The sequence below is a fragment of the Colossoma macropomum genome, unplaced genomic scaffold (genome assembly GCF_904425465.1).
Source record: "Colossoma macropomum unplaced genomic scaffold, Colossoma_macropomum, whole genome shotgun sequence".
Classification (NCBI taxonomy): domain Eukaryota; kingdom Metazoa; phylum Chordata; class Actinopteri; order Characiformes; family Serrasalmidae; genus Colossoma; species Colossoma macropomum.
The window spans coordinates 33471442-33496213 of NW_023494801.1; the positions used below are offsets into that span (position 1 = coordinate 33471442).

At 39.9% G+C, this 24772-nt stretch overlaps 1 protein-coding gene across 1 annotated transcript; it reads right to left on the reverse strand.

Annotated features, from left to right (window-relative positions):
- Positions 1-8409: 8409 nt before the first annotated feature.
- pyya (peptide YYa) lies at positions 8410-24375 on the reverse strand. Its single transcript, XM_036589662.1, has 4 exons — positions 24274-24375; positions 19067-19254; positions 12215-12295; positions 8410-8712 (listed from the first exon to the last, which is right to left on the reverse strand). Exons 2-4 carry the CDS (start codon positions 19252-19254, stop codon positions 8688-8690), a joined length of 294 nt encoding a protein of 97 aa, XP_036445555.1. The 5' UTR covers positions 24274-24375; the 3' UTR covers positions 8410-8687.
- Positions 24376-24772: the final 397 nt, after the last annotated feature.

Genomic DNA, 24772 nt, shown 5'->3' on the forward strand with positions numbered 1-24772 from the left:
GACACAATAAACGAACGGTGCTTTTCCCACCCGTTTAGAGACAAGCCCCGCCCCCTCCGCTCTGATTGGCTAGTACAGGCAGTCAGCCAGTCAATCAGCAGTCCGCCACTGTCTCGTGTTAAATTAATAAACTTGAGATAAATTAGTAACTTCAAACTTTAATTACAAATATTACATCAGTTTTATTTATATTACTTATGTTGTCTGTTTTATATGAATGTCACATTAATCACAGGACCCCCATGGACCCTCACAGAGCAGGTACTATTTGGGTGGTGGATCATTCTCAGCACTGCAGTAACACTGACGTGGTGGTGGTGTGTTAGTGTGTGTTGTGCTGGTGCGAGTGGATCAGAGCAGCAGTGCTGCTGGAGTTTTTAAACACTGTGTCCACTCACTGTCCACTCTATTAGACACTCCTACCTTGTCAGTCCACCTTGTAGATGTAAAGTCAGAGACGATAGCTCATCTGCTGCAGCGCAGTTTGTGTTGGTCATCCTCTAGTCCTTCATCAGTGGTTACAGGACGCTGCCCACAGGACGCTGTTGGCTGGATATTTTTGGTTGGTGGACTATTCTCAGTCCAGCAGTGACACTCAGGTGTTTAAAAACTCCAGCAGCACTGCTGTGTCTGATCCACTCAGACCAGCACAACACACAGTAACACTCCACCACCACATCAGTGTTACTGCAGTGCTGAGAATGACCCACCACCCAGATAGTACCTGCTCTGTGAGGGTCCTGTGGGGGTCCTGACCACTGAAGACCAGGGTAACAAAGTATGCAGAGAAACAGATGGACTACAGTCTGTAACTGTAGAACTACAGAGTGAAACTATATGGTCAGTGGAGCTGATAAAATGGACAATGAGTGTTATTTATCTATTATTTAGATAGATAGATAGATAGATAGATAGATAGATAGATAGATAGATAGATGGATAGATAGATAGATATGCATGGTCTATTAGCCATTCTCAGCGCAGAAGCCGGAAAACGGGTGGAAAACAAAACACTGTCAAAACACAGCGTTTGTTTGCGTGGGTTTAAAAGAGTAACGCCGCCTTGACTGCTGAGTGGGACCCACCACCTCCATTCAAACAGACTGCAGGGTTTGACAGCTTTAAGCTGTGATATTAATCTACACTAAATTTTGCATAAATTACATATGATAATGTATGTGTGTAGAAACACTGAGAAAGGTGTGAGTCTTAGCTGTATATATAATAGTGTATGTATAATTGTGCAAGTTGCTTGTATGAATGATTATTTAACAGAAATTAAACACCACACATACCACCAAATATGTAATAAACATTAAGGATAAAGAAACATTAAAGGTGCCATAGAAGGGAAAACTGTATTTACATTGGTATAGTTCTACTGACACACCATGAGCCTCAAACACTGCTGTCTCCTCCTCCTGCGTTTGCAAAGGAGGACAGTAAAACAGGCCAATTCCAAAATCCTAAACGCTTATGTAACAGTCTTGACTCATTAATATTCACGCCACCAAAATTTACATACGACAACAAAGCAACAGCGATTAAAATGGTGGACTATGTGCAGAAATGTCGGTACAGAAATATAGCCTTTCCAAGGAACCTACAACTTTCTTTCTGAAGGCCCAACCGAGGTCAATGAGCATGGATGATGTCCATCTTTAAATGAGGCTAAAGTTGGCTTCCTATTCGCCAGCTTCTTTATCCAATGTTTCATTCCACCTTAAATGCTACAGCTACAGCCAGAATGTAACTGAGGCACCATTTAAGGTGGAACAGAAAATTCACAAACAAGCTGGCGAATAGTGGGTAAACTCCAGCTCCCGCATCTCTAACAGGATCCCAGACGGAGGGGCAGCTCCACCTCTATTAGCATCACAACCCCAACAGCGGCCTGTAAGCAGCCATGCTCTGTGATTATATCCACTCTTTGACGGTTGAAGCAGATCATCTTAAACTGAGAGCTTCACAGTGAGACAACAGCTTTAATTTACTCTGTGTTGTTATGGAGATCGGAAGCGAGTAGCTAGTGTGGGTAACGTTAGCTACTAGCAGGCTCAGTAACCAGCATAGCTGACTAAACAGTATGAGGACCAGCTTATTTTACAAAGGGGCTCATTTTATTTTCGTGACTGTGTCTATTTCAGAGAAGGGCCTGACTGCAGAGCTGCAGAGCTGCAGATTTACACCCGCAGTTTCACTCCTGCGGTTTCAGGCCAGTGGAGCGCATGCGCAGGGTACCGTGCAAACAAAGTCCTGATAGGAAAGTTGAGTGTTAAGAGCGTTCCCATTCATATTTCAGCCAGCGGCAGGTCTCGTCTATAATGTCTCTGATGTAAACAGCGACTGTTCGTGCTGGTCGCATGTGTCGTCATGCATTATTAGCATGCAGGAACAGATACCGCTGCCAATATGCGAATACAAAACCGTCAGAAACAAAGAGAAACACTCCATGGTTTCTATGTTTTTTTTACAGCAGTGATACGTTCAAAAACTAAAGTTTGTTTTAGCGTAAAGTTTAATATTATGCTCAGTTTAAGTGTTATTCCTGCACATGTAATGTAAATGTACACATAAAGCCCCGTATTAGGGGTGAATTAACTGAGCTGTATGTCTGTATAACCCGTTAGATAACCCAGAGCCACATAAGCTGTAGTTTGTGTAGTATTTACCCTGTGAATCTCTATATGTGTTCAAACCAAAGTTTGTTTTAGCCTAAAGCTTAAAATCTAACAGTAGCCCAATGCAAATTTATCACAAATGTATTGGAAACCCACATAAATCGACTGAAACGTTAATTAACGTTAGCCTAAAACTCGCTTAGAAAAAACTAAACAAGGGTCAACACATGTGCTGAACACCACTGGCTTGAACCTGCTGGTGAGAAACTGTGGATCTGCGGCTCTGCAGCCAGATATTATTGGGGCTATTTCAACATGTTGCTTCTATGTGAGCCATCTAGGCACCTTGCTGTAAACCGGCCAATCAGAGCAGAGCTCACCAGATTGTTCATGAGCTCCCAAAAAAGGGGAAAACAGCTTGTTTCATTCTAGGCCCAAATCAAATTGTAATTGACCATTTAAAACCACAGCTGGTCACATACCTCATATAGACATCAGAGAACAATCTAAATGCCGTATAAATGCTCTCTTTGGCGCCTTCAAATATTCATACTAATATCGCTGCTGTTAACAAAATTTTCTTTCTCTGTTTTTGTCATTTTATACTTGTTTACAGCATTTATGTCACCTGGCCTTACAGCATACTAAAATTTCATGAGGAATGATTCAGTAGAAAAGCTCCAAGGTTACTAAATCTAGTTCTGTTAACTTCCACTCTGCAAAAATAGGGTCTTGTCAAGTGAAATGATCTTAAATCAAGTCAATACATCTAATATTGCCCATTTTTAGATGGTCGTGCACTGATTAAAAGAATATTTAGCTGATTTCTAGACAGTAATTACTTGTTTTTGGTGATTTTATTTAGTAAAATTATTTCACTATAGGGCGGCACGGTGGCGCAGTGGGTAGCGCTGTCGCCTCACAGCAAGAAGGGCCTGGCTTCGATTCCCGGCCGGGCGACCAGGGTCATTTCTGTGTGGAGTTTGTCTGTTCTCCCCGTGTCTGTGTGGGTTTCCTCCCACAGTCCAAAGACATGCAGTCAGGCTGATTGGATGTGCTAAATTGCCCCTAGGTGTGAATGTGTATGTCTGTCTGCCCTGCGATGGACCGGCGACCTGTCCAGGGTGTATCCTGCCTTCCGGCCAATGACAGCTGGGATAGGCTCCAGCACCCCACCGTGACCCAGAAGGATAAGCGGTTTAGATGATGTCTGTATGTATGTATGTATATTTCACTATACTGGCAGATAATTTTGCTGGTTTCAAGTACATTTCTTAAATAACGTAGTGAGATAATTTCACTTAATAAAGTCACTTAAAGCAAGTGAATAATACTAAATAATACAAAAGGTTGAACTTTAAACACTGAGATTCTCAATTACATTGCAGTGGTGTCAAAAAGTCTGAGAGCACTCGTCAAAACGCCTCTATGTTGCATTCTTTTCTAATATAATACAACTTCTAAATCATAAACTCTACTATCAGCACAACAGTTTGAGTGAAGTGTAGAATCTCTGAAATATTTACATGAATGTCTGTATTTGTCAGTACAGCACGTCCCCCTTTTGCTTCAATGACAGTGGGCACTCGAGCTGGACTCCAGAGGTTGGTGTAAAATCCTCTGATCAGTAAATTAAATCCACCTCAGAGTCGCCTGAACAGGAGCTTCACCGGAAGGATGAAAATTGAAAAACAAATCTGACCTTTTTGTACAACGGCCTTTACGCGGTCAGCATCACTGATTTGCTTAAATTTGAATAGTGACCCAGAAGTAGTGGAGAGTCTTTTTATTTCACCTCTTACAGTTTTTCTTTGTTTTACATTTATCAAATTTATAAAAATTTCAGTTGTTAATTTTAAAGATTAAATCTTTAAGATTAAGATTGAATCTCAGATTTCTGGACCCCGCTGTGCCTTTTGGTGAATAGTCTGTACTCTTTAAACCCGGTTTTTAAGTTTTTATTGTACTGTATTATTGTGTAAGTGATTATTGTATTGATAGAGCCAAATGCAAAGGTTTTGGCACCCCTGGTCAAATTCCACGTGTTGTTGATTTAATGTCAAAGAAGTCAAAAAGAGTGAAAACATATATATATATATATACATATATATATATATATATATATACAAAGTTACCAAGTTTGGGCTTCTTCCCTTTAAAGGATCCAAAAACATAATAATAATTAAATTTTTCCCACTTACAAAATCAAATCAACAAAACGTGGAACTGAACGATGGGCTTCAAACTTTTACATACGGCTCTAAGAAAGAATATAATAAACAGTAGATCTTTAGGCTGAGCTTTAAACATTCACATTAGAGTGTTTTAACTGTTTACATGTCCAGTTTTATTACATACTCCTAACACCTAAGAATAGCTCAGCCAGTTTGCACTGAAGCCCCTGTAGTGGCTGAATAATAAGCCTTAGTATGTAATAAGCCTGTGATTTTAAAGGGTTAATTAAAAGTTACTGCCTAATTGATGAAAAGTATAAAAGAACAGCAGGTAGAGTCAAAATAAGATCAAGGAAATAAAGAGCCTTGATCAGAAATGGGTGAATAAATGAATTGTAAACGAGTGAATATTGTGCTGAGTGTCTGAGTAGGCTTTAATGAAGCAGGTGGGGTTTTGTTCAATATGCAGGACCCTCAGGATGCAGCGCTGATTAGAAATTAGTCATGAGGAGCATTTACACCTGATGAAGAGAGACACCTACTGGTCACGAACTGCCAGTGCTGCAGTACTGCATCAGTACACCATCAGAACAGCGTCAGTACTGTATCAGTACCGCATCAGTACTGCATCAGTTCAGAATCAGTGCTGCATTCAGTACTACATCAGTACCATATCAGTACCGCATCAGTATAGCATCAGTACTGCATCAGTACCATATCAGTACAGCATCAGTACTGCATTCAGTACTACATCAGTACAATATCAGTACCGCATCAGTATAGCATCAGTACTGCATCAGTACTGCATCAGTACCATATCAGTACAGCATCAGTACTGCATCAGTACAGTACAGCATCAGCACTGCATTAATACACCATCAGTACAGCATCTGTACAGCACCAGTACCGCATCAGTACCACATCAGTACAGCATCAGTACCACATCAGTACTGCATCAGTACAGCATCAGTACAGTACAGCATCAGTACTGCATCAATACCGCATCAGTACCACATCAGTACAGCATCTGTACCACATCTGTACAGCACCAGTACAGCATCAGTACCAGATCAGTACAGCATCAGTACCACGTCAGTACAGCATCAGTACAGCATCAGTACCACATCAGTACAGCATCAGTACAGCATCAGTACCACATCAGTACAGCATCAGTACAGCATTAGTACAGCATCAGTACCACATCTGTACAGCATCAGTACTGCATCAGTACAGCATCAGTACAGAATTAGTACAGCATCGGTACAGCATCAATACTGCATCTATATTGCATCTATAGAGCATTAGTACAGTACAACATAAGTACCACATCTGTACAGCATCAGTGCAGCATCAGTACAGCATCAGTGCAGCATCAGTACAGCATCAGTACCGCACCAGCATCATTCTGACTGTGCATGTGTGTGTATGACATGTACTGAAACCTCATTTCTGTGCAGTGTCATACTGTGTTGTGCATTAAGCTGCTGTATAATGCAGCAGTGGAACGATACGCACTTTACCATACAAGCAATACACAGGTCTGATACAATTTTTGAGCCTGAGGTTTCATATTTGATATATATAGCACCAAAAATGGTTCTGCTATTGTTATGATGTCAAGTTTGAAACAATAGAGGAACCCTTTTTGGTGCTAAATAAAGCCATTGTCTTTTATTGAAAAATAAGACTTTTTTAAGAGTGTACGGACTCGAGTCGTGACTTGGGCTCACAATTCAACTCAAATTGGATCTGTCAGCCTTAATACGGTAAATAAATAAAATCTTTTCTTTCCAAGCCTTCCTGTGCGACTTTACCTGCCCCTTTAGCTACAGTCACACACAGTCATCCCTGCTACGCTGCTCTAATGCAGCCTTTCATTAAAGAAAACCTTCAGTGTGAAGGGCAGAGTGAAGTGCTGAACACACCCTGCTGAGAAACCAGCATGAATTCCATTCTGGCCTAGGCTGGTTTATACTGGTCTAAACTGGTCTATGCCGGTTTAGCTGGTCACTCAGCATAGACATGCTGGTTGACCAGCATACCAACATCAAAAACATAACATATCACTGCCTCGTATCCCCAAAGGAGAAGGAAAAAAACATACTTAGCTTTGAACGGAAGTTGTTGGAGCTTTTCTATTGATCCATTCATCATGAAACTTTAGCATGTTGTAAAGGGCAGCAAGTGTTTTCAAATTCTGTAAAAAAGTGTGAAACGTGGTGGTTTTTTTCGGAAACAGTGATATGCTGGTTAAGGGAAACAGTCAAAACAGCTTGAATGGGTTGGTTAGTCTGTAGTTTGGATAGCAAGTATGCTAGCTAGCTCAACAGCTAATTTAGCTGAAGTTTACTTACTGTAGTTCAAACTGGATAAGATGTTGTGCTAGCTAGCTAGAATGCTACATACACTACTTGCTAGTGAACCGTTTCAAATTGTGTTTCCTCTCTTCCTTAAAACAGACTGAATGTTCTTCTATAAAAGTTCATTATTTGAAGCCATGTAGAATCTGACAGGTGGTAAGTTTGGGATTAATTTTATACAATGCACTGTCTGCAGCTGATAACCAGACTAAACTAAAATTCACTGCTTGAGAGACTTGGACTTGTGTACATCGCTGTGTTCTACACAGGCTGGTTTGGCTTAGATCAGGCGTCACAATCCAAAAGCTAAAGAAGAGCCATTTTGTCCCTTCAACAAAAATCAAACCCCTTTTGGGAGCCACAACATTTTATGTCCATTTTACCATCTTGGCTGTAAATGTGTTTCTGTACGTAATAATGTCCTAGTACAGGCTAAAAATATAATATAAACAAAAAGCAGACTTACTCTGCTCTGCTTTAAGCTTTAACTCAGCTATAGCTGCTTTTCTCGCATCTCCAGCAGGAAACTTTTCCACAAAAGTAGAACAGTTTCTTGTAAAATGTCTCTCAGTGTTCGACTTTTTGTAGACTGAAGTCGCTTCTTACTCTCCAGCTTCTTGTTTGAATTTTCCCCGTTCCACCTTAAATGGTGCCTGAGGCGCCAGAATATAACTGCTGCGTCATTTAAGGTGGAATGAGAAAATTCGAACAAGATGCTGGTGAATGAAAGCGACTTCAGCCTCACAACTTTTTAGTGTTTGTCAGTTTCTCGTTGCAGATTAAACGTATCAGGAAACCAGCTGGAGTGATTATAAACACATATAAGTCCATTCATCTCCAAATTATCGATGTTCGTCTTTAATCTTCCTCTTTGCCTTTTCGTTAGATACTAGTTAGGCGAGACTGTTGTCTGTGTTGCTATGGTGACCAGCAGTCTGCGCTGATCTTCAGGGTTACAGGGTTAATTAGCAGTTCATTTATTGTTAAACTGTGTTGAACGATCAGCAGAGCTTTATTTTACTGTAAAGGAGGATTATTTTATTTTTACCTACAGATCTAATTCTGCTGTGGAGCCACAACAGGGCAGCCACATATAGCCGACCCCTGGGTTAGATCTTCAGAAATACAGCCCAGTCATGACAATTTTACATTAACACATTCATGGTTTTTTATCTTTCATTGCTGTACTGAAATCATTTCACACTAAACACGAGAGAATGTAGGATGTATTTTGGAGGCAGAGCAGTTCAGATGGCACGTCATCAAGTAACATCTTTAATCACAGTCATATTTACAAACAGTAAAGAATATGTCCTCTGTAAGACACAGTGAAGTGTACACGCACATATTCTCATGAATATTCTGTGTTCAGTAATAAATTATGTACAGTTTGAATGAGGGACGGTGGAGCTGCTCCGCGTCGATGAGGAGCAGCTGGAGAGACGGATGGAACGAGTGTATTCGGTTGAAACGTATGCTTTCTGCGGGTTTTCTGTGGAGGCACAGGAGAGCAGAGTGGACGCTACTGACCATCACCATGCGTAAGAGTCTTCGTATCTGGAAGAGAAAGAGAACGACTGCTTAACACTTACATTCCTACAGTTTCCTCAGATATCATTCAAAAAGCAGTCTGAGCTGAAACACTCTTTATAACTTCAGTGCGAGTGGGCGGGGCTTAACTGCAAGCATGCTGGCCCCCCTTTAATTCTGGAGCTCCAGATTTCCATGGAGATGAAGGCCCTTTAAGCATACCCAGCTTGGGGAACAGACAGAATGAGTGGGCTGTTTTGAGCAGTTTAGTTTCCTTATATGGACCTTATGGACCTCAGGGGGTGAACAGTGTTTTGAGACTGCCAAAAACTGCCTTAAATGTCTTCAAATTTTGAGTTATTTGAACGTCAAATAATAATTTGATATGTTATAAAACACAGATACTTATTCTGTTAACTTACTATTAGGAATTCAGTTAACTCAAAACTTTAGGGCAACTTTTTTAAGTGGAAACAACATTTTTTTCAGTGTACATTAAACTTGAAACTAAAAAAGGGAGAATAATTTTATTACATTATATGAGCGCTTTAAAGTGATGAAATGTTGTATAGGTATACCCTGTACAACCCTGGCCCTACTCCTAACCCTAACCCTAACATTAACCTCAACCCAAAACCTAATCCGAACCCTCACTCTGGCCCTAATCCTAACCTCAACCTTAACGTTAACCCTAAATCTAATCCTAAACCTCACTCTGGCCCTACTCCTAACCCTAACCCTAACATTAACCTCAACTCAAAACCTAATCCGAACCCTCACTCTGGCCCTAATCCTAACCTCAACGTTAACGTTAACCCTAAATCTAATCCTAAACCTCACCTTGGCCCTGATCCTAACCTCAACGTTAACGTTAACCCTAAATCTAATCCTAATCCTCACCTTGGCCCTAATCCTAACCCTAATCTTAACATCAAACCAAAACCTAATCCTAATCCTCACCTTGGCCCTAATCCTAACCCTAACCCTAACCTCAACCCTGAAGTTAATCTGAATTCAGCAGATTCTAAACATTTTTTTACACAGTTAGTTAAAAGTCTTCTGACAATCTACTGAATGTTTTCACGGCTGCTATATTATTAATATGTTGTTAATGGATTAATAATAAATGAATTGTTACTAACAGTCTGTTGAGTGTTTATGACATTTATTTTGAGTTTGATTTGATTTTATGTTCCAAACACACTCATATTCATTCTACATGACCTCTCTATTTCCCTTAGAATGAAACGGGCTGTTTTTGTTGCTGTGCCTTTAAGACTGATATATGCAGATGAGCTCTGTTCTGATTGGCTGCCTTGCTCAGGGCTGAAACGCTCCTTATAACTTAAATACAAGTGGGCGGGGCTAAACTGCTCTAGGCTAAATTGATGCACTGTTTATTTATGACGTCACAGAAATTCAACACGAGCTGTTTTTGCAGTTTAGTTTCCACTTATGGACTTTATGAACTGGGGAGTAAAATAACCCTTTAAACTCTTTGGACGTCTGGTTCCTATCACCACCACTGTGAACAAATCTGACTCGGTAAGTTTCTCCAAAGTGGAGCATTTCACCAAAAACCACTCTGAATGACTCTGTTTACATCTCAACCTTGTAATTATATAGAAACTTTAAAAAATTGGTGGAGTTCTCCTTTAACGTATCCCCTCTCATGAGCCGAGTGGATCTGAGTAAGTCAGATGGCCGGTAAAAGGCCATTCAGAGAAGCTTTCCTTTAACATTCTCCTCCGCAGTGTTTCAGCCTTTTCTCCTCCGCGCCGCTTCCTGCGGATCTGAGGGCTAATTAAATCGAGTGTTAAATGTCAGGGCCTCTCAGTTATTCAGCGTGCGTCACGTCCTCAAACCCACTGCCGTCCTGACGGGCGCAGGGAGCAGAGGAGCGATCCCATCTGTCCCTGCTCTGCTTACAGGTGTGAAAAATTCATCAGTCACTCTCCTCTCAACCGTTCACATCCACGCAAACCCCTCTCGGCTATTCACACGGCCGCCCCGCGAGAAGCGGCTCCGCGCTTTGGGTTCGCTTTCCTGGAAAGAGCTTCATCTCCTGCCCAGCAGGGACAGAGGCTCTCATACATGCTTTAGTAGGAGATACCCGAAATGACTGTTTTGTAACTTGTATCTGAAAAAACCTGCATGTAATTTGGGTCTGAAGACTGTAGAGTTTTGCACATTTGCATTTCCAGAGTGCTTTTATAACTAATCAGCAGTGGGGGGCCCCGAGGGTCTCTCCAGGAATGGGTTCATTTTTATTTAACACAATCATTATGCTTGTTTTTAATCTCTGTAACAGCTGTAGAAATATTCTTATTTCAATATTAAGTTTTAGTCGGAAACAACAGGCTTAAAATATTGAAATGCTTTGGAAAGTTTATCTCTGTGGTGTCTATGGTAGCTACGGCTGAGCGCGCTCTCTCATTGGTCAGGACTTCAGGAGCTGAACTGAAGGCCTTGCACATTAGATTAACTACCAACATAATTAGGAGGCGACAGAGGAATCAACAGATTTTGTGAAAGAAAAGGTCAGTATAGGCCTTCTAGAGAGAGAAAGAGAGAGTGAGAGAAAGGGAGAGAGAGATAGGGGAGGTAGAGTGGAAGAAATAACGAAAGAAAGAGAGAGAGGGAGAGGACAGAAAAAGAAGGAGAAATAGCAAGTGAGAGTGAGAGAGAAAGTAAAGAGAGGGAGAAAGAAAGAAGAAGTGGAAGAAAAAAGAAAAAGAGAGAGACAGAGACGGAGGGAGAAGAGAGAGAGAACAGAGAGAGAGAGGGAGAAAGAAGGTAAGACAGAGAAGAGAGAAAAGGAGAACAAGAGAGTGACAGAGGGAGAAAGAAAGAAGGAAAGACAGAAAGAAGAGAGAGAAAACAAGAAAAAGACAGAGAGAGAGAGAGACAGAGAGAACAGAGAGAGAGCGGGGGAAAAAGGAAAGACAGAGAAGAGAGAATAAGAGAATGAGAGAGTGAGAGACACAGAAAGAGTGGAAGGAACGAAGAAACAGAGAAAAAGACAAAAAGACAGAGAGAGAGAGGCCTCTAGTCCTTAGGTTCTAGATACTGTGTTTGAGTTGTGGTCTAAGCAGGTTCTGGTTAGTTGTTAGGAGGGTAAAGCAGCTCTTAGTCAGATATATCTGATACATACAGACTCAGATATAAATATTAATGTCTGACACAAACCTCTAATGTCTGAGTTTAATCTAAAACGGCCACAAATGTTCATGTGCATCACCGTTAGCTTAGTGTTAACGCACTACTAGAACCCCACAGGTACGCTAACAGACACTGTTAACAGACATTAGCATCGTCACAGGGGTTTAATCACTGATCTCGAGATGCTGTTTATTTAACACTGTTACTTTGGGACGTTTTGTATTTTGTATCAAAGCTACGTTTGGACGCAGTTCAGTCTCGTTCTTTTTCTCGTTCTTTTTCTCGTTCTTTCAGTTCTTTTAGAGTCTCGTGACGAGTTTATAAGGGAAATGCTCTGCTGAGGATCATCTGCTGTTAGTGGACTCACCTCGACCGCTGGTTGTGCTCGTTACTTTCTCCAAACAGCAGGTCAGCCATCACTCCCTCTGGAGTAGATCTCTTACCATACCTGAGAGAGAGAGAGAGAGAGAGAGAGAGAGAGAGAGAGAGAGAGAGAGAGAGAGAGAGAAAACAGAGAAAAAGAGGGAGAAAACAGAGAAAAAGAGGGAGAAATAGCAAGAGAAAGGAAAGGAAAAAGAAAGAAAAAGAAAGAAAGAAAGAAAGAAAGAAAGAAAAGATAGACATAGTGGAGAAAGAAGAGAGAGAACAAAAGAAAGAAAGAAAGAAACAAAGAAAGAAAGAAAGAAAGACAGAAAAGAGAGAAACAGTGGAGAAAGAAGAGATTGAACAAAAGAAAGAAAGAAAGACAGAAAAGAGAGAAACAGTGGAGAAGAAAGAAAGAAAGAAAGAAAGAAAGAAAGAAAGAAAGAAACAGTGGAGAGAGAAGAGAGAGAACAAAAGGAAGAAAGAAAGAAAGAAAGAAAAAGAATGAAAGAAAAGAGAAACAGTGGAGAGAAGAGAGAGAAAGAAAGACAGAAAGAAAGAAAAAGAAAGAAACAGTGGAGAGAGAAAAGAAAGAAAGAAAGAAAGAAAGAAAGAAAGAAAGAAAGAAAGAAAGAAAAAGAATGAAAGAAAAGAGAAACAGTGGAGAGAAGAGAGAGAAAGAAAGAAAGAAAGAAAGAAAGAAAGAAAGAAAGAAAGAAAGAAAGAAACAGTGGAGAGAGAAAAGAAAGAAAGAAAGAAAGAAAGAAAGAAAGAAAGAAAGAAAGAAAAAAAAGAAAGAAACAGTGGAGAGAGAAAGAAAAGAAAGAAAGAAAGAAAGAAAGAAAGAAAGAAAGAAAAGAGAGAAAGAAAGAGAAAGAAAGCAGGAAAGAAAAGAGAAACAGTAGAGAGAGAAGAGAAAGAAAGAAAGAAAGAAAGAAAGAAAGAAAGAAAGAAAAGAGAAACAGTGGCGAGAGAAAAGAGAGAAAGAGAAAGAAAGTAGGAAAGAAAAGAGAAACAGTGAGGAGAAGAGAAAGAAAGAAAGAAAGAAAGAAGAAAGAAAGAAAGAAAGCAGGAAAAAGAGAAAAGAGAGGGAGAGAGTGAGTGAGTGTGCGGTCAGCCCCCGTCTCTCCGTCTGACCGGTCCGGCTGGCAGGAACACGGTCATTTTTTCACTCGTGATCTCAAATCACACAGAACATGAAGCTATAATGGAGCTTCATCTCCACAGATGAAGGTGGAGCAGCGTTACAGTCCAGAGCCCCTGATACGGGTCAGCCTGAGGAACCGCAGTGACGTGAAGAACCTGCAACTAATCTGACAGCAACAGCGCTGAGAGCCGAGGAGGGCTTTAATTGGTCTGGGCTGGGCTGGTGGAACGCGAGTGAGGAAACATTGAGACTAACACTCTCAAAACTCAGGTGCCACATGGAACCCAAAAGACTTTCCCACTTGAATCGATTGCACCTCTTTTGGATCTCTAAAGAACCTTTCGGTGGATGTTTTTTTAAAGAACCCTTTTTTGTAGAAGTGTGAAGAACCTTTTTAAAGTTTTAAGAACCTCCACATAATGTAAACGTTCTATTTCAATAAAAGGTAAATAAAAGTGTTCTTTATTAAAACCAATCATTGTATCTAGAACTATGAACCATTTGAATGCATAAATGTTTCTCTGCATGGTTGAACAGCTCTTCTCCACGATGGAAAGCCTGCTATGGTTCTTCAAAGAAGCTTTGAAAGAAATGATTCTGCATAGCACCAAAAAGGGTTTTGCTATCACAGAACCCTTTGTTTGGTACTACACACTAAATAAAAGGTGCCAGAAAAAGGTACCTTGCATGATGCCATAGAAAAACCACTTTTGGTTCCCTAAAGAACCTTTCAAAGGAGAGTTCTTTAGACAGGTATTATTGTAAAACGTTTGAGAACCTGCACATGATGTAAAGATTCTTAAATTGGTAAAGAACCTTTATATTATGTGAAGGTTCTTTTAGCTTGTAAAAGGTTCTTCACACTCACAAATATCTTCCTCAAATATTTTTAGGGTGGTTATTTTGTGAAATCACTCAAAGAACCCATTTGTGGAACTTCATAGAACCATGAACACTCAATGTTTAAGTGGTTCCTCACTCTTTTACGGTGCTATATAGAACCTTTTTGTAGGGCTTTTTATAATACCAAAACGAGTTCGGTAACACTTTACTGTAGGCTGCTGTTCATAAGGCTACATGACATCTACATAAGCTCGTCTTGACAACTGACATAACTCTACATAAATGCTTATAAATGCTTATTCCCATAGGCAGCATCTGTCTTAAAGGCTACGTTAGCTAACTGTGATCAACACGGGCAAATATAACCTTTATAACGAATGGTGCTTATTGGAATAAGCATTTATAAACATTTATGTAGGGTTATGTCAGTCGTCATGACAAGCTTATGTAGGTGTCATATTGCCTTATGAACAGCACCCTACAGTAAAGTGTTACCAAGAGTTCTTCTATTATTACAAGCTTGACATTGTGACAATAGAAGAATCCTTTTTGGTGCTGTATAGAACCCTTTTCAGAAAAGGTTCTATATGGAACCATCTACAGTACATTTTCCATCAATATGAAGAACCCTTTAATGATGCAAAGGGTTGAGTGTTCATGGTTCATATATATATATATATATACATATATACACATACATATATACAAACTAGTCGTTTTGCACTGTAAAAGGGTTCTTAATATATATATTCAACATGTTGATATTTGTTTAATCAATATGGTGTAAATAATAATTTAAGGAATACATTTTAATTCAAAAGGTAATTTTTGCCACCCAGAAAATGTCAAATGGTGCCGCCACACATTAAATTATTAAAAATATTATATTTTAAATGTATTTACCACTGAAAACGTACACAAACTAGTCTTTGTACTTGGACCCTCTGACAAACCTTTGCTCTTCAAAAAGCTTTATTACGCATTATTTTGATGCAACACACTGGAAACTCTTTCTCAACTGCACTTCAGAATAAAAGTCCTTTGCTGTCAGTTGCGCCACGTGACATTTGAGGAAATTCATGCATTTAAAATGTATTTACATATCAAACAAAACCTCGTCTCCAACATCTTTACAGGAGAAGACAAAAACATTCTAAAGGTTCAATGTAAGTCAACGTTACAGTATTTTTAGGGCATTTTGGTCAGTTTCTGTCCATTCATCATGAAATTTAAACATAGTGTAAAGATTATTATGAAATTATGTAAAAAAAAAGAAAAATGACCAAATTGAGGATACAAGGTTTGTTCCAGCAGCAGCAATATTGTAGAATAATGTGATATTTATCACATATTTGTTAAATTATTTAATAGGAAATTGGATCCAAAAAGCTGCACATCACGCTGTTGACCCATTTGCTTCTATTCTAATGGAAAAGACACCAGCTATAACTGAAGTACATGTAAATGCAGTGAATCTGACCATAAAGTTTCTGCTCTGTTCTAAATCGGACCTCAAAATGCTCTCTCGCTCCGAGCTGCGGGGTCAGCGCTCTCACTGATAAAGCAATTTTATGCTCAAATTCCTCCTGCGCTCTCGCCTGCGGGCCACATCAGGCCACCTGAGGAAAAGCTGATATGGCAGGGGCTCCTGAAGCGGCGCCGCTGCCGAGTCCCACCTGCGTCCCGCTGAGCATTACAATATGAACAGACACGCCGTTATCTGATGGAGTCACGACTGACCGCCCGTCCATACGCTTCAGAATGAGGGGCACCGGAGTGGACGGATTTATGATTATGGCCTTTCTGAAAAATCGTTTTCGGTCACGGTAAATTCTGCAGAGGTTATATAAGCGTCTTATGTGGGTCACTCTGCCGGACGGTCTGAGACTCAGCAAGAATTCTTCCAATTCAGTCTTCCACTGTAGGCAGCCTATGTATGCTAATGTGCTCTTTCATAGCAACCGTTGCTAGGTTTGACAAGCTTCACAGAAACCCCACTCAGCCTAATAAGAAGCTGGAGCACAGCTCTCGAATCCTGACTCAGGGGTCCTGACCCAACAGAGCCAGAGCCAGCCATTAAAGGGGAACTCCACCGATTTTGCAAAGTTACTTAATCATTTAATGGTTTAGATGTTAACATAATCATTCAGAGTGGTTTGGTGTGAAATGTGCCTTTCTAGAGAAACTTATCGAGTCAGAACTGTCCACTATTATAGTAACCAGACGTCTGTATGTCTATATTACAAATATCACCAGTTTATCTGCTCTACAGAATGACCAGTGAGCTATGTGTCTTATATGGTTTTATATGTCGCACTGATGATGGTAAAATAGTGCTAAATTCAAAAAATACATTCTATTTGGGGACTATTTTTTCCTTACAACACCCTGCATGTACCCCTCCGCCCTGCATGCCTTTTGTGTTGTTTGGGGTGGCAGCGCAGCGTCGCACGGTCAGCAAAACTGAGCTGATGTGAGTAACTTACTAATCAGCCTTTTGTGTTGTTTGGGTTGGCAGCATTGTGTCGTACGCAGTCATAGCAATAGATCACGGTTGCACCTCGCTGGTTACCTGTTCAGAGTGGTGGTGAACTGAGAAGCACCAGGATACAAAAATAAATTGAGAAAATACTTTACAAGTCCCAGAAATCCTCGTGTTCTAATATGTTTTAGGCCAAAACTTTATAACAACACTATCAAACCTGTGTCTCAGGTATCAAGCAATGCATTCACAACCATTTTGTGCAATAACCTAACAGGATGTAGCTTTTGGAGCCATTAAATTCTCTGGACGTCCAGTTCTTAGTGCTGTAATGGTGAACAATTTTGACTCTCTGAATGATTTTGTTTACATCTAAACCACTGAATGATTAAGTAGTTTCGCAAAATCGGTTCCCCTTTGAGGGATACAGAGTCCACACACAGCTATGATGTGGCCTGGAGCTGCTGCTTGAGTGACGCTATATTGCAGCTACGAGGCTCTCTGGACTGGGGAACGGATCGACACTACATCACAGCTGTGTGGCTGGTTGTGGGCTGCTTGGATGGCGCTAGGCTGCAGCTGTGGGGCTGTCAGGATCGGAAGGGTTTGGCTGTGTGAGCAGCGCTACCCTGAGGCGAGGAGGCCTACCGGGCCGGCTGCCTAAGTGATGTTACATCACAGCTATGTTGCTGCCCGGACCGGCCGCTTGGGTGACGCTGCACTGCAGCTATGAGGCTGTCTGGACTGGACTGACGTCTTTGGCTGCAGGAAAATGGTACCACTTCACGGCTAAGAACATTTTCGGCCTTCGAGGCTTCCAGTGTGACGCACTGTAGGGATGTTCTCAATAGTTCACTCTCAAAGAAAGACTACAGAAAAAAGGTTCTTTGAGTTATACCATAGAAGAACCATTTTTGGTTCCGAAAGAACCACATTTGAAGAACCTTTTCAAAGTTTAAAAAAACCTTCATATAATGTAAAGGTCCATTTAAGGGTTCTTCTTGCTTTAAAATAGTCTGCACATCTAATTACAATACTGGTTCTCTAAAGAACCATCCTCTGAAAGTGCCTCCAGGGAACCAAAAGTGGCTCTTCTACACTCTTGAAAAAGATGGTTCCTCGAGGGTTCTTTAGTAAAGACAGCAGTTCTATATAGAACTGTGAACAGTCAAAGAACCCTTTCGTAACGTACTGAAAAGGTCTTCCTAGAACCTTTGCTTTAAAATAGTTTGTACATGTTATTGAGGATACTTGTTCTTTAAAGAACCATTCACCGAAAGGGCCTCCAGGGAACCAAAAATGGTTCTTATACACTCTTGAAAAAGATGGCTCTTCAAGGGTTCTTTAGTAAAGACAATGGTTCTATATAGAACCATGAACAGTCAAAGAACCCTTTTCGTAACGTAATGAAAAGGTCTTCCTAGAACCTTTCAAATAGTTCATACATCTTATTTAGGATACTGGTTCTCTAAAGAACCATCTACTCAAAGGCCCTCCAGGGAACCGAAAGTGGTTCTTCTACACTCTCAAAAAAAACGGTTCTTTAGTAAAAACAGTGGTTCTATATAAAACCATAAACACTTAAAGAACCATTTGTGTACTTCAATAGTTCCTTGGATGGTGAAATGAATCTTTAGATTGAAACAGAATGTGTTGTATAAGGTTCCATACAGAACCTTTTTGAAAACTGTTCTATATAACACAGAAAATTGTCAAGCTTTTAACAAAGCTGAACCCTTTTTTGAAGAATTTACTGTAGATCTTATTCAGAATGGACAGGCTGTGCATCCGGCGTCCTGTGTAGAGGAACCATCTCCTCGTTCTTCTGCTTGCTCTGATATTAAAGCCGGTTATTAGAAGCCAGAGTGCCATTATTTGCACATTTGAAGCTAGAACTCATGTAAACGGAACTCATAAATCTAATCCTACTGCACACAGAGGCGCCTTGGTCTCTGTTTTAAATGTCAAGAACCTATTCGGAAATCATAAACGTGTACATAAAGTCAGCCCTCCTGGGGGGCCACGTAAATGGATCTCCGGTGGAGAAAATTTGTTTCGGATTGGATTCCGGACCACTCAGGGCGCATCTGCTGGGCTTTCATAGCGAGAAGGAGAGCCATCAGTGCTGTGAGAGTGACCTGTAATGATATTTTGGGCTCCAGCTACAGTCCTGAGTGATATCACTGCCACAGAGCGAGAGAGGGAGTATAAACGGCTGCAGGACGAGCAGGAAATGACCATCAGTGATGCATGAGAGAGCCGCGGGCGTCGATGATCTGCAGCCGGCCTTTCCTCACCGTATGAGACAGTATGAAAATGTCCCATTGTGGTGTGAGCGTGACTCACTGTGTGTTGGGGGGGGGTGGGTGGGTGTGGTTGCTCACCTTTGTCTCGTGATGAGGTTGATGTAGTGTCTCAGGGCCGTGTAGTATTTGGCCAGTTCTTCAGGAGGTGCGTCATCTCCAGGGTTCTCTGGTTTCGGAGGATACGCGTCCACGAAGGTGCCGAGATATAGGAGGACGCAGAGCAGCAGGGCGGCCACGACCGTCCACGACTTCAACATGACAGTCATCTGTTCAGGAGAATCACAAACCAGATACATTTTGGTCAGAATTAATCACAAGAGCTCATCTCCCAACTTTAATATCTGTGACCATTGTGATTAACTCAGTATCTACTATGATTTATTCAGTATCCACTATGATTTATTCAGTAAATACTATAAATGATTCACTACTATAAATGATTCATTATGTACTATGAATGATTCAGTATGTACTATGAATTATTCAGTAAATACTAAGAATTATTCCGGAAATACTATAAATGATTCAGTATCTACTATGAATGATTCATTATGTACTATGAATGATTCAGTATCCACTATGAATTATTCAGTAGCTACTATGAATGATTCAGTATCCACCATGAATTATTCAGTATCCACCATGAATTATTCAGTATCCACTATGAATTATTCAGTATCCACCATGAATTATTCAGTATCCACTATGAATTATTCAGTATCCACTATGAATTATTCTGTATCTACTATGAATTATTCAGTAAATACTATAAATGATTCAGTATCTACTATGAATTATTCATTATGTATTATGAATGATTCTGTATGTACTATGAATTATTCAGTATCTACTATGAATTATTCAGCACATCCTTCTCATTATTCAGTATCTACTATTAATAGTTCAATATCCTCTGTAAATTATTCCATATCTACATTCTTTCACCATGCAGAGAACCCTTTAATCATGCAAAGGGTTCTTTGAGTGTTCATTCGAGTGTTCGGTCTACTATGAATTATTCAGTACCTTCAGTAAATTATTCTACATCCGCTCTAAATGACTCCACTATGAATTATTGAGTAACTACTATGAAGCCAATGTGGAGGTCCTGTAATGATGAGAGTGCAGAATTAGAGACAGATTTAAAGGGTTAAACTTGTAAAATAATTTAACAAAATTAGATTTTAAGATATTTGGATCAGCATTTCCAGCTCCAGCAAATGGTTTAGACCATTTTCACACATTTCTTAATGACAATCGTAAAGTAATTAAATGCACGTTTCTAGTTCTAGTTCAAGTTCTAGGAAAGCTTTTCACATACGTAGAATCTTTACATTGTGCTGAGGTTCTTTAAAGAGGTTCTTCCAAATCACACATCTCATTCACAATAATGCTTGTTCAAAGAACCATCCAAAGGCACTACGGCAGATGTTTTGATTGTACATACAACCTTACATTTGCACTCTCTGTCCACTTTCCCTCTGTGTATATGCATTTCAATATGATAGAATATATAACATATTAGAATATTCAATATAAGTTACATATCACTGTTGGAAGAAAACCTCGTATCTCCAAAATGGTAACTTTACAGGAGAAGGAAAAAACATACTCTACTTTTAATGTAAGTCAATGGAACCAGACTTTTTTTAAATTCATTTTGGGTCATTTCTTTTGGTCCATTCATCATGAAATTTACACAGAATGTAAAGGACAACAGGTATTTTCAAATTATGTCAAAAACTGAAAAATGACAAAAATGGAGATACCAGGTTTTGTTCCGACAGCACTGAAATTTAATGTTTGTGTACTGTAACTCTCAGCTGTCCACAAGTGTACATACTGTAACATACAGCATCTTTCTATGGTACTTTTTCCTGCACTCATCTGTAAATAATACTGTATTTTGCGTTTCTGGTTGGATGCTAACTGCATTTGATTGGCTTTGTACCCTTACTCTGCGCAATAAAGTTGAATCTCATTTAAAAAATAAAATGAAAATTTGTTTATTGAGGTCTGAAGCAGCCCAGTGTGGTCTGTTCAGGTAAAATGAGGCAAAGAATTAAAAAAAAATAAGAAATTCTGAAAAAAAAAATCTGTTAGAGATCTTCAATCTGGATAAAGGACGACTGAATAAGAGGAAAACGGTCCAGCTAAATACTGAAACTCAGTAAGCAGAAAGCAGAAAGTGTGCAGCCAGTAGAGGAGCAAGAAACGTGCGTCCGTTCATCTCTGCGGTCATCGTCTATATCAGGAGTGTCCGATCTTGTCCACAAAGGGCCGGTGTGGCTGCAGGGTTTCATTCCAGCAAAGCAGGACCACATCTGGTCAACTGTTTAAGACTGAGAGCTACTGATTAAACGAGTGGAGTCCGGTCTGATCCTGTGTGTTTGGAATGAAGACCTGCAGGACCTCTGTGAATAAGTCTGAACACCCCAGTCTGCAGAGTAACTGGTCATCCTGTAGTCGGTCAGATATAAAATAAGTGTATTTTCAGACCAAAAGCTCCAAACACCATTCGAAAAACATGATCTGTGCTTTATACTGTGTGATGATTTTGTGACGAACGAAAACAAAAACGCTCCAAAATGACTCGGAGTAAAATCATGTGGCGTTAAAGGCGAGAACGTCTCTCTGTTCTCTGATAAACTCACTGGTTTAGAGATGAACGTCATAATGAAACTCCTTCACCTGCTCTCTGTGTGATGCCATACACTCTTACAAAAGATCCTTCAAGGGTTCTTTAGTAATATAATGGCTCTACTTAGAACCAAGAATGCTGAAAGAACAATTTGCATGCTTCAAAAGTTCGTTGCTTGGATAAACGGTTCCTCAGATTGATGAAAATGGTTCTATAGAGCACCAAAAAGCGTTCTTCTATTGTTCTACAAGCTTGACATCGTAAAATATATAGCATAACCCTTTTTGGTGCTAAATAGAACCCATTTTCATCAGTCTGAAGAACAATTTCACCATGCACAAATTTGAGTGTTCATGGTTCTATATAGAACCATGGTCTTTACTAGAGAACCTTGCTTTCTAAGAGTTAAAGCTTTTTAGAGAGCCATGCTTTTTAAGAGTGTAGAAGAACCACTTTTGGTTCCCTGGAGGCTCTTTCGGAGGATGGTTCTTTAAAAAACGAGTATCGCAATTAAGGTGTGTGAACTATTTTAAAGCAAAGGTTCTAGGAAGAGCCCTTAAATTGACCTTTACATTATGTGAAGGTTTTCTAAACCTTGAAGAGGTTCTTCAAATGTGGTTCTTCTACAATATAACTATAGTATACTATAGAAATATGTGGTTCTTCTGTAATATAACTCAAAGAACTCTTTTGGGAATCTTTCTTCAAGAGTGAACCACTGAAAACACCAGCTGTCCTTTACATTATGTGATCAATTCATGATGAATGGACCAATCAAAATGAACAAAACGTACAATGTGACATTTCATTTTTTGTTCATTTATAAAGTTACTATTCGAAATATATGTTTTTAATAGGCACTGATACGCTATTAGAGCCCTTTGTGGTGCTCATTTTAGTGTTTTCCTGCTAGAACTCACCAATTTTACCCTCATTTAAGGGAATTTGGCGTAAGGAAAAATAGTTTCCAAAGAAAATGGCTTTTTTGTCCAATTTTCCACTATTTTCCATCATCAACATTCCATATAAACTCAGAAGACTCGTGTAGGTTCACTGGTGGTTTTGATAGTAAATAAAATGTCTATATCTGTGTTGTAGTCATGGCGACCCCTGGTTCCTATCACCACCACTGTAAAGACATCTGAACCATTTCACACCAAACCACTCTGAATCTCTCTGATTACATCTTAAACACTGAATTATACAGAAATTTTGAAAATTTTCTTGGAATTCCCCTTTGAGTAAGTGCTTGGTAATGAGCTGATGAGTTGAATCAGGCGAGCTAGAACAGGAAGAACACTGAAATATGTAGACAGAGTGGGCTGGAACCGAAGAACCCCTTTCATTACTATGGTCTGGACGAGTTTGCTCTGCAGGGCTGACTGGTGGAGCTGCTGTCCGTGGTGCTGAACGGACTAACAGACCTGAGAACCACCCTGAAGCTGGAGATCCACCCTGCAGAGTCTCAGCACTGACCGACATCTACCACACCTGATCCAGCTCTGCGTGGCTTCAGAGGTTCTCAGTTTATCTGGATCGAGTGTGTTAGATTTCTTGCAGGGTTCACTTATTTATGCACAACGTTCCGCCAGTTTGTTTCCATAAAAATGTGAAGATGTTGAGTTTGGGCAGGATATGATACGCAGAACAAACACACAAACAAATACTGATACGAGAACCAATAATCAATATCATATAGTGGCTGATATCATAAATTGATCATTCAAATTAATAACTGTGACTGAATTAATATTTTTTTAATGTTATGTTACTTTATATACACATTTAAAGGGTACATTCTTCAAGGGATCTTTAGTAAAGAAAATGGTTCTATACAGCACCAAAACAAGGGTTCTTCTATGGCTACAAGCTTGACATCGTAGCAATAGAAGAACCCTTTTTGGTGCCGTATAGAACTATTTTCATATAGGTTATATAGAACCATCTACAACACATTCTCCATCAATCTGAAGAACAGTTTAACAACGCAAAGAACTTTAATGATGCAAATGGTTCTTTGAGTGTCTTCACTAAAGAACCCTTAAAGAACCATAATTTTTTGTACAAAAACTTTTAAGATTTAAACAATCAAGTGGTTCTTTAAAATATCAAGGTTCTGTATATAATTGCTGCCTGCACTAAAGAACCTTTGAAGAACCGCAGCTGGCAGTTTCCAATCTAAGCTGGCAAATTTTGTGGCTTGTAGTTAAAGAATTTAGAACCGGATCAAGATTTTTAAGCTGATCTTCACCAAATAAACAGTGGAGATATGGAGAAGAAGAAAGAGTCCTTCACACAAAAAAGAGGGAAGCTGATCCTGAAACCACACCGGGTTGCCAAAAGTTGGCAAAAATGACTTTTGTGTCAAATAACTTAGAAAAGAATGAAGGTCTCAAGGTAAAATGACCAAACTCTGAACTAACCAGATGATAGATGTAAGAAGAAAGTTCAGCCAGTTCATTCACACAGAAAACAAAGAAACAACAAAAACTACAACTACAACAACAACAAAACACAAAATGCAAGCAAAACGAGAAGCATTTGGGTTGCCAAATCTTGGTAAAAGAGAGTTTTAGTCACCGAACTCAGAAACAGAGAAAAGAACAAATGAAAGAAGAGATGAAAACTCGTAAAGGAGACTTACTGTGAGTCGCGTGCAGAGATAAAGCCTGTAGGCTGAGGAGTTTGGAGTTTTTGCAGCTGCTTTTTCTTCTAAATGCAGAGTCGACTGACTTCAGCCTGCAACCCCATCCGCTTATATACGATCAGAGAGAGAGAGAGAGAGAGAGAGAGAGAGAGAGAGATAACAGAGAGAGAGAGAGAGAGAGAGAGAGAGAGAGAGATAACAGAACAGAGAGAGAGAGAGAGAGAGAGAGAGAGAGAGAGAGAGAGAGAGATAACAGAACAGAGAGAGAGAGAGAGAGAGAGAGAGAGTGAGAGAGAGAGAGAGAGACAGAGAGAGGGAGAGAGACTGAGAGAGAGAGAAATAACAGAGAACAGAGAGAGAGGGAAAGAGAGAGAGAGAGAGAGAGAGAGAGACAGCGAGGAGATAAAGGAAATAGAGAGACAGATAACAGAACAGAGAGAGAGAGAGAGAGAGAGAGAGAGAGAGAGAGAGAGAGAGAGAGGAGAGAGACTGAGAG

Coding starts and splice junctions, on each gene's coding strand:
- pyya (XM_036589662.1), bottom strand. CDS start 19,254: ATGACTGTCATGTTGAAGTCGTGGACGGTCGTGGCCGCCCTGCTGCTC. Junction 12,296..19,066: donor AACCTCATCACGAGACAAAG/GTGAGCAACCAC, acceptor TCTCTCTCTCAG/GTATGGTAAGAGATCTACTC. Junction 8,713..12,214: donor GAGCACAACCAGCGGTCGAG/GTGAGTCCACTA, acceptor TTTCTCTTCCAG/ATACGAAGACTCTTACGCAT.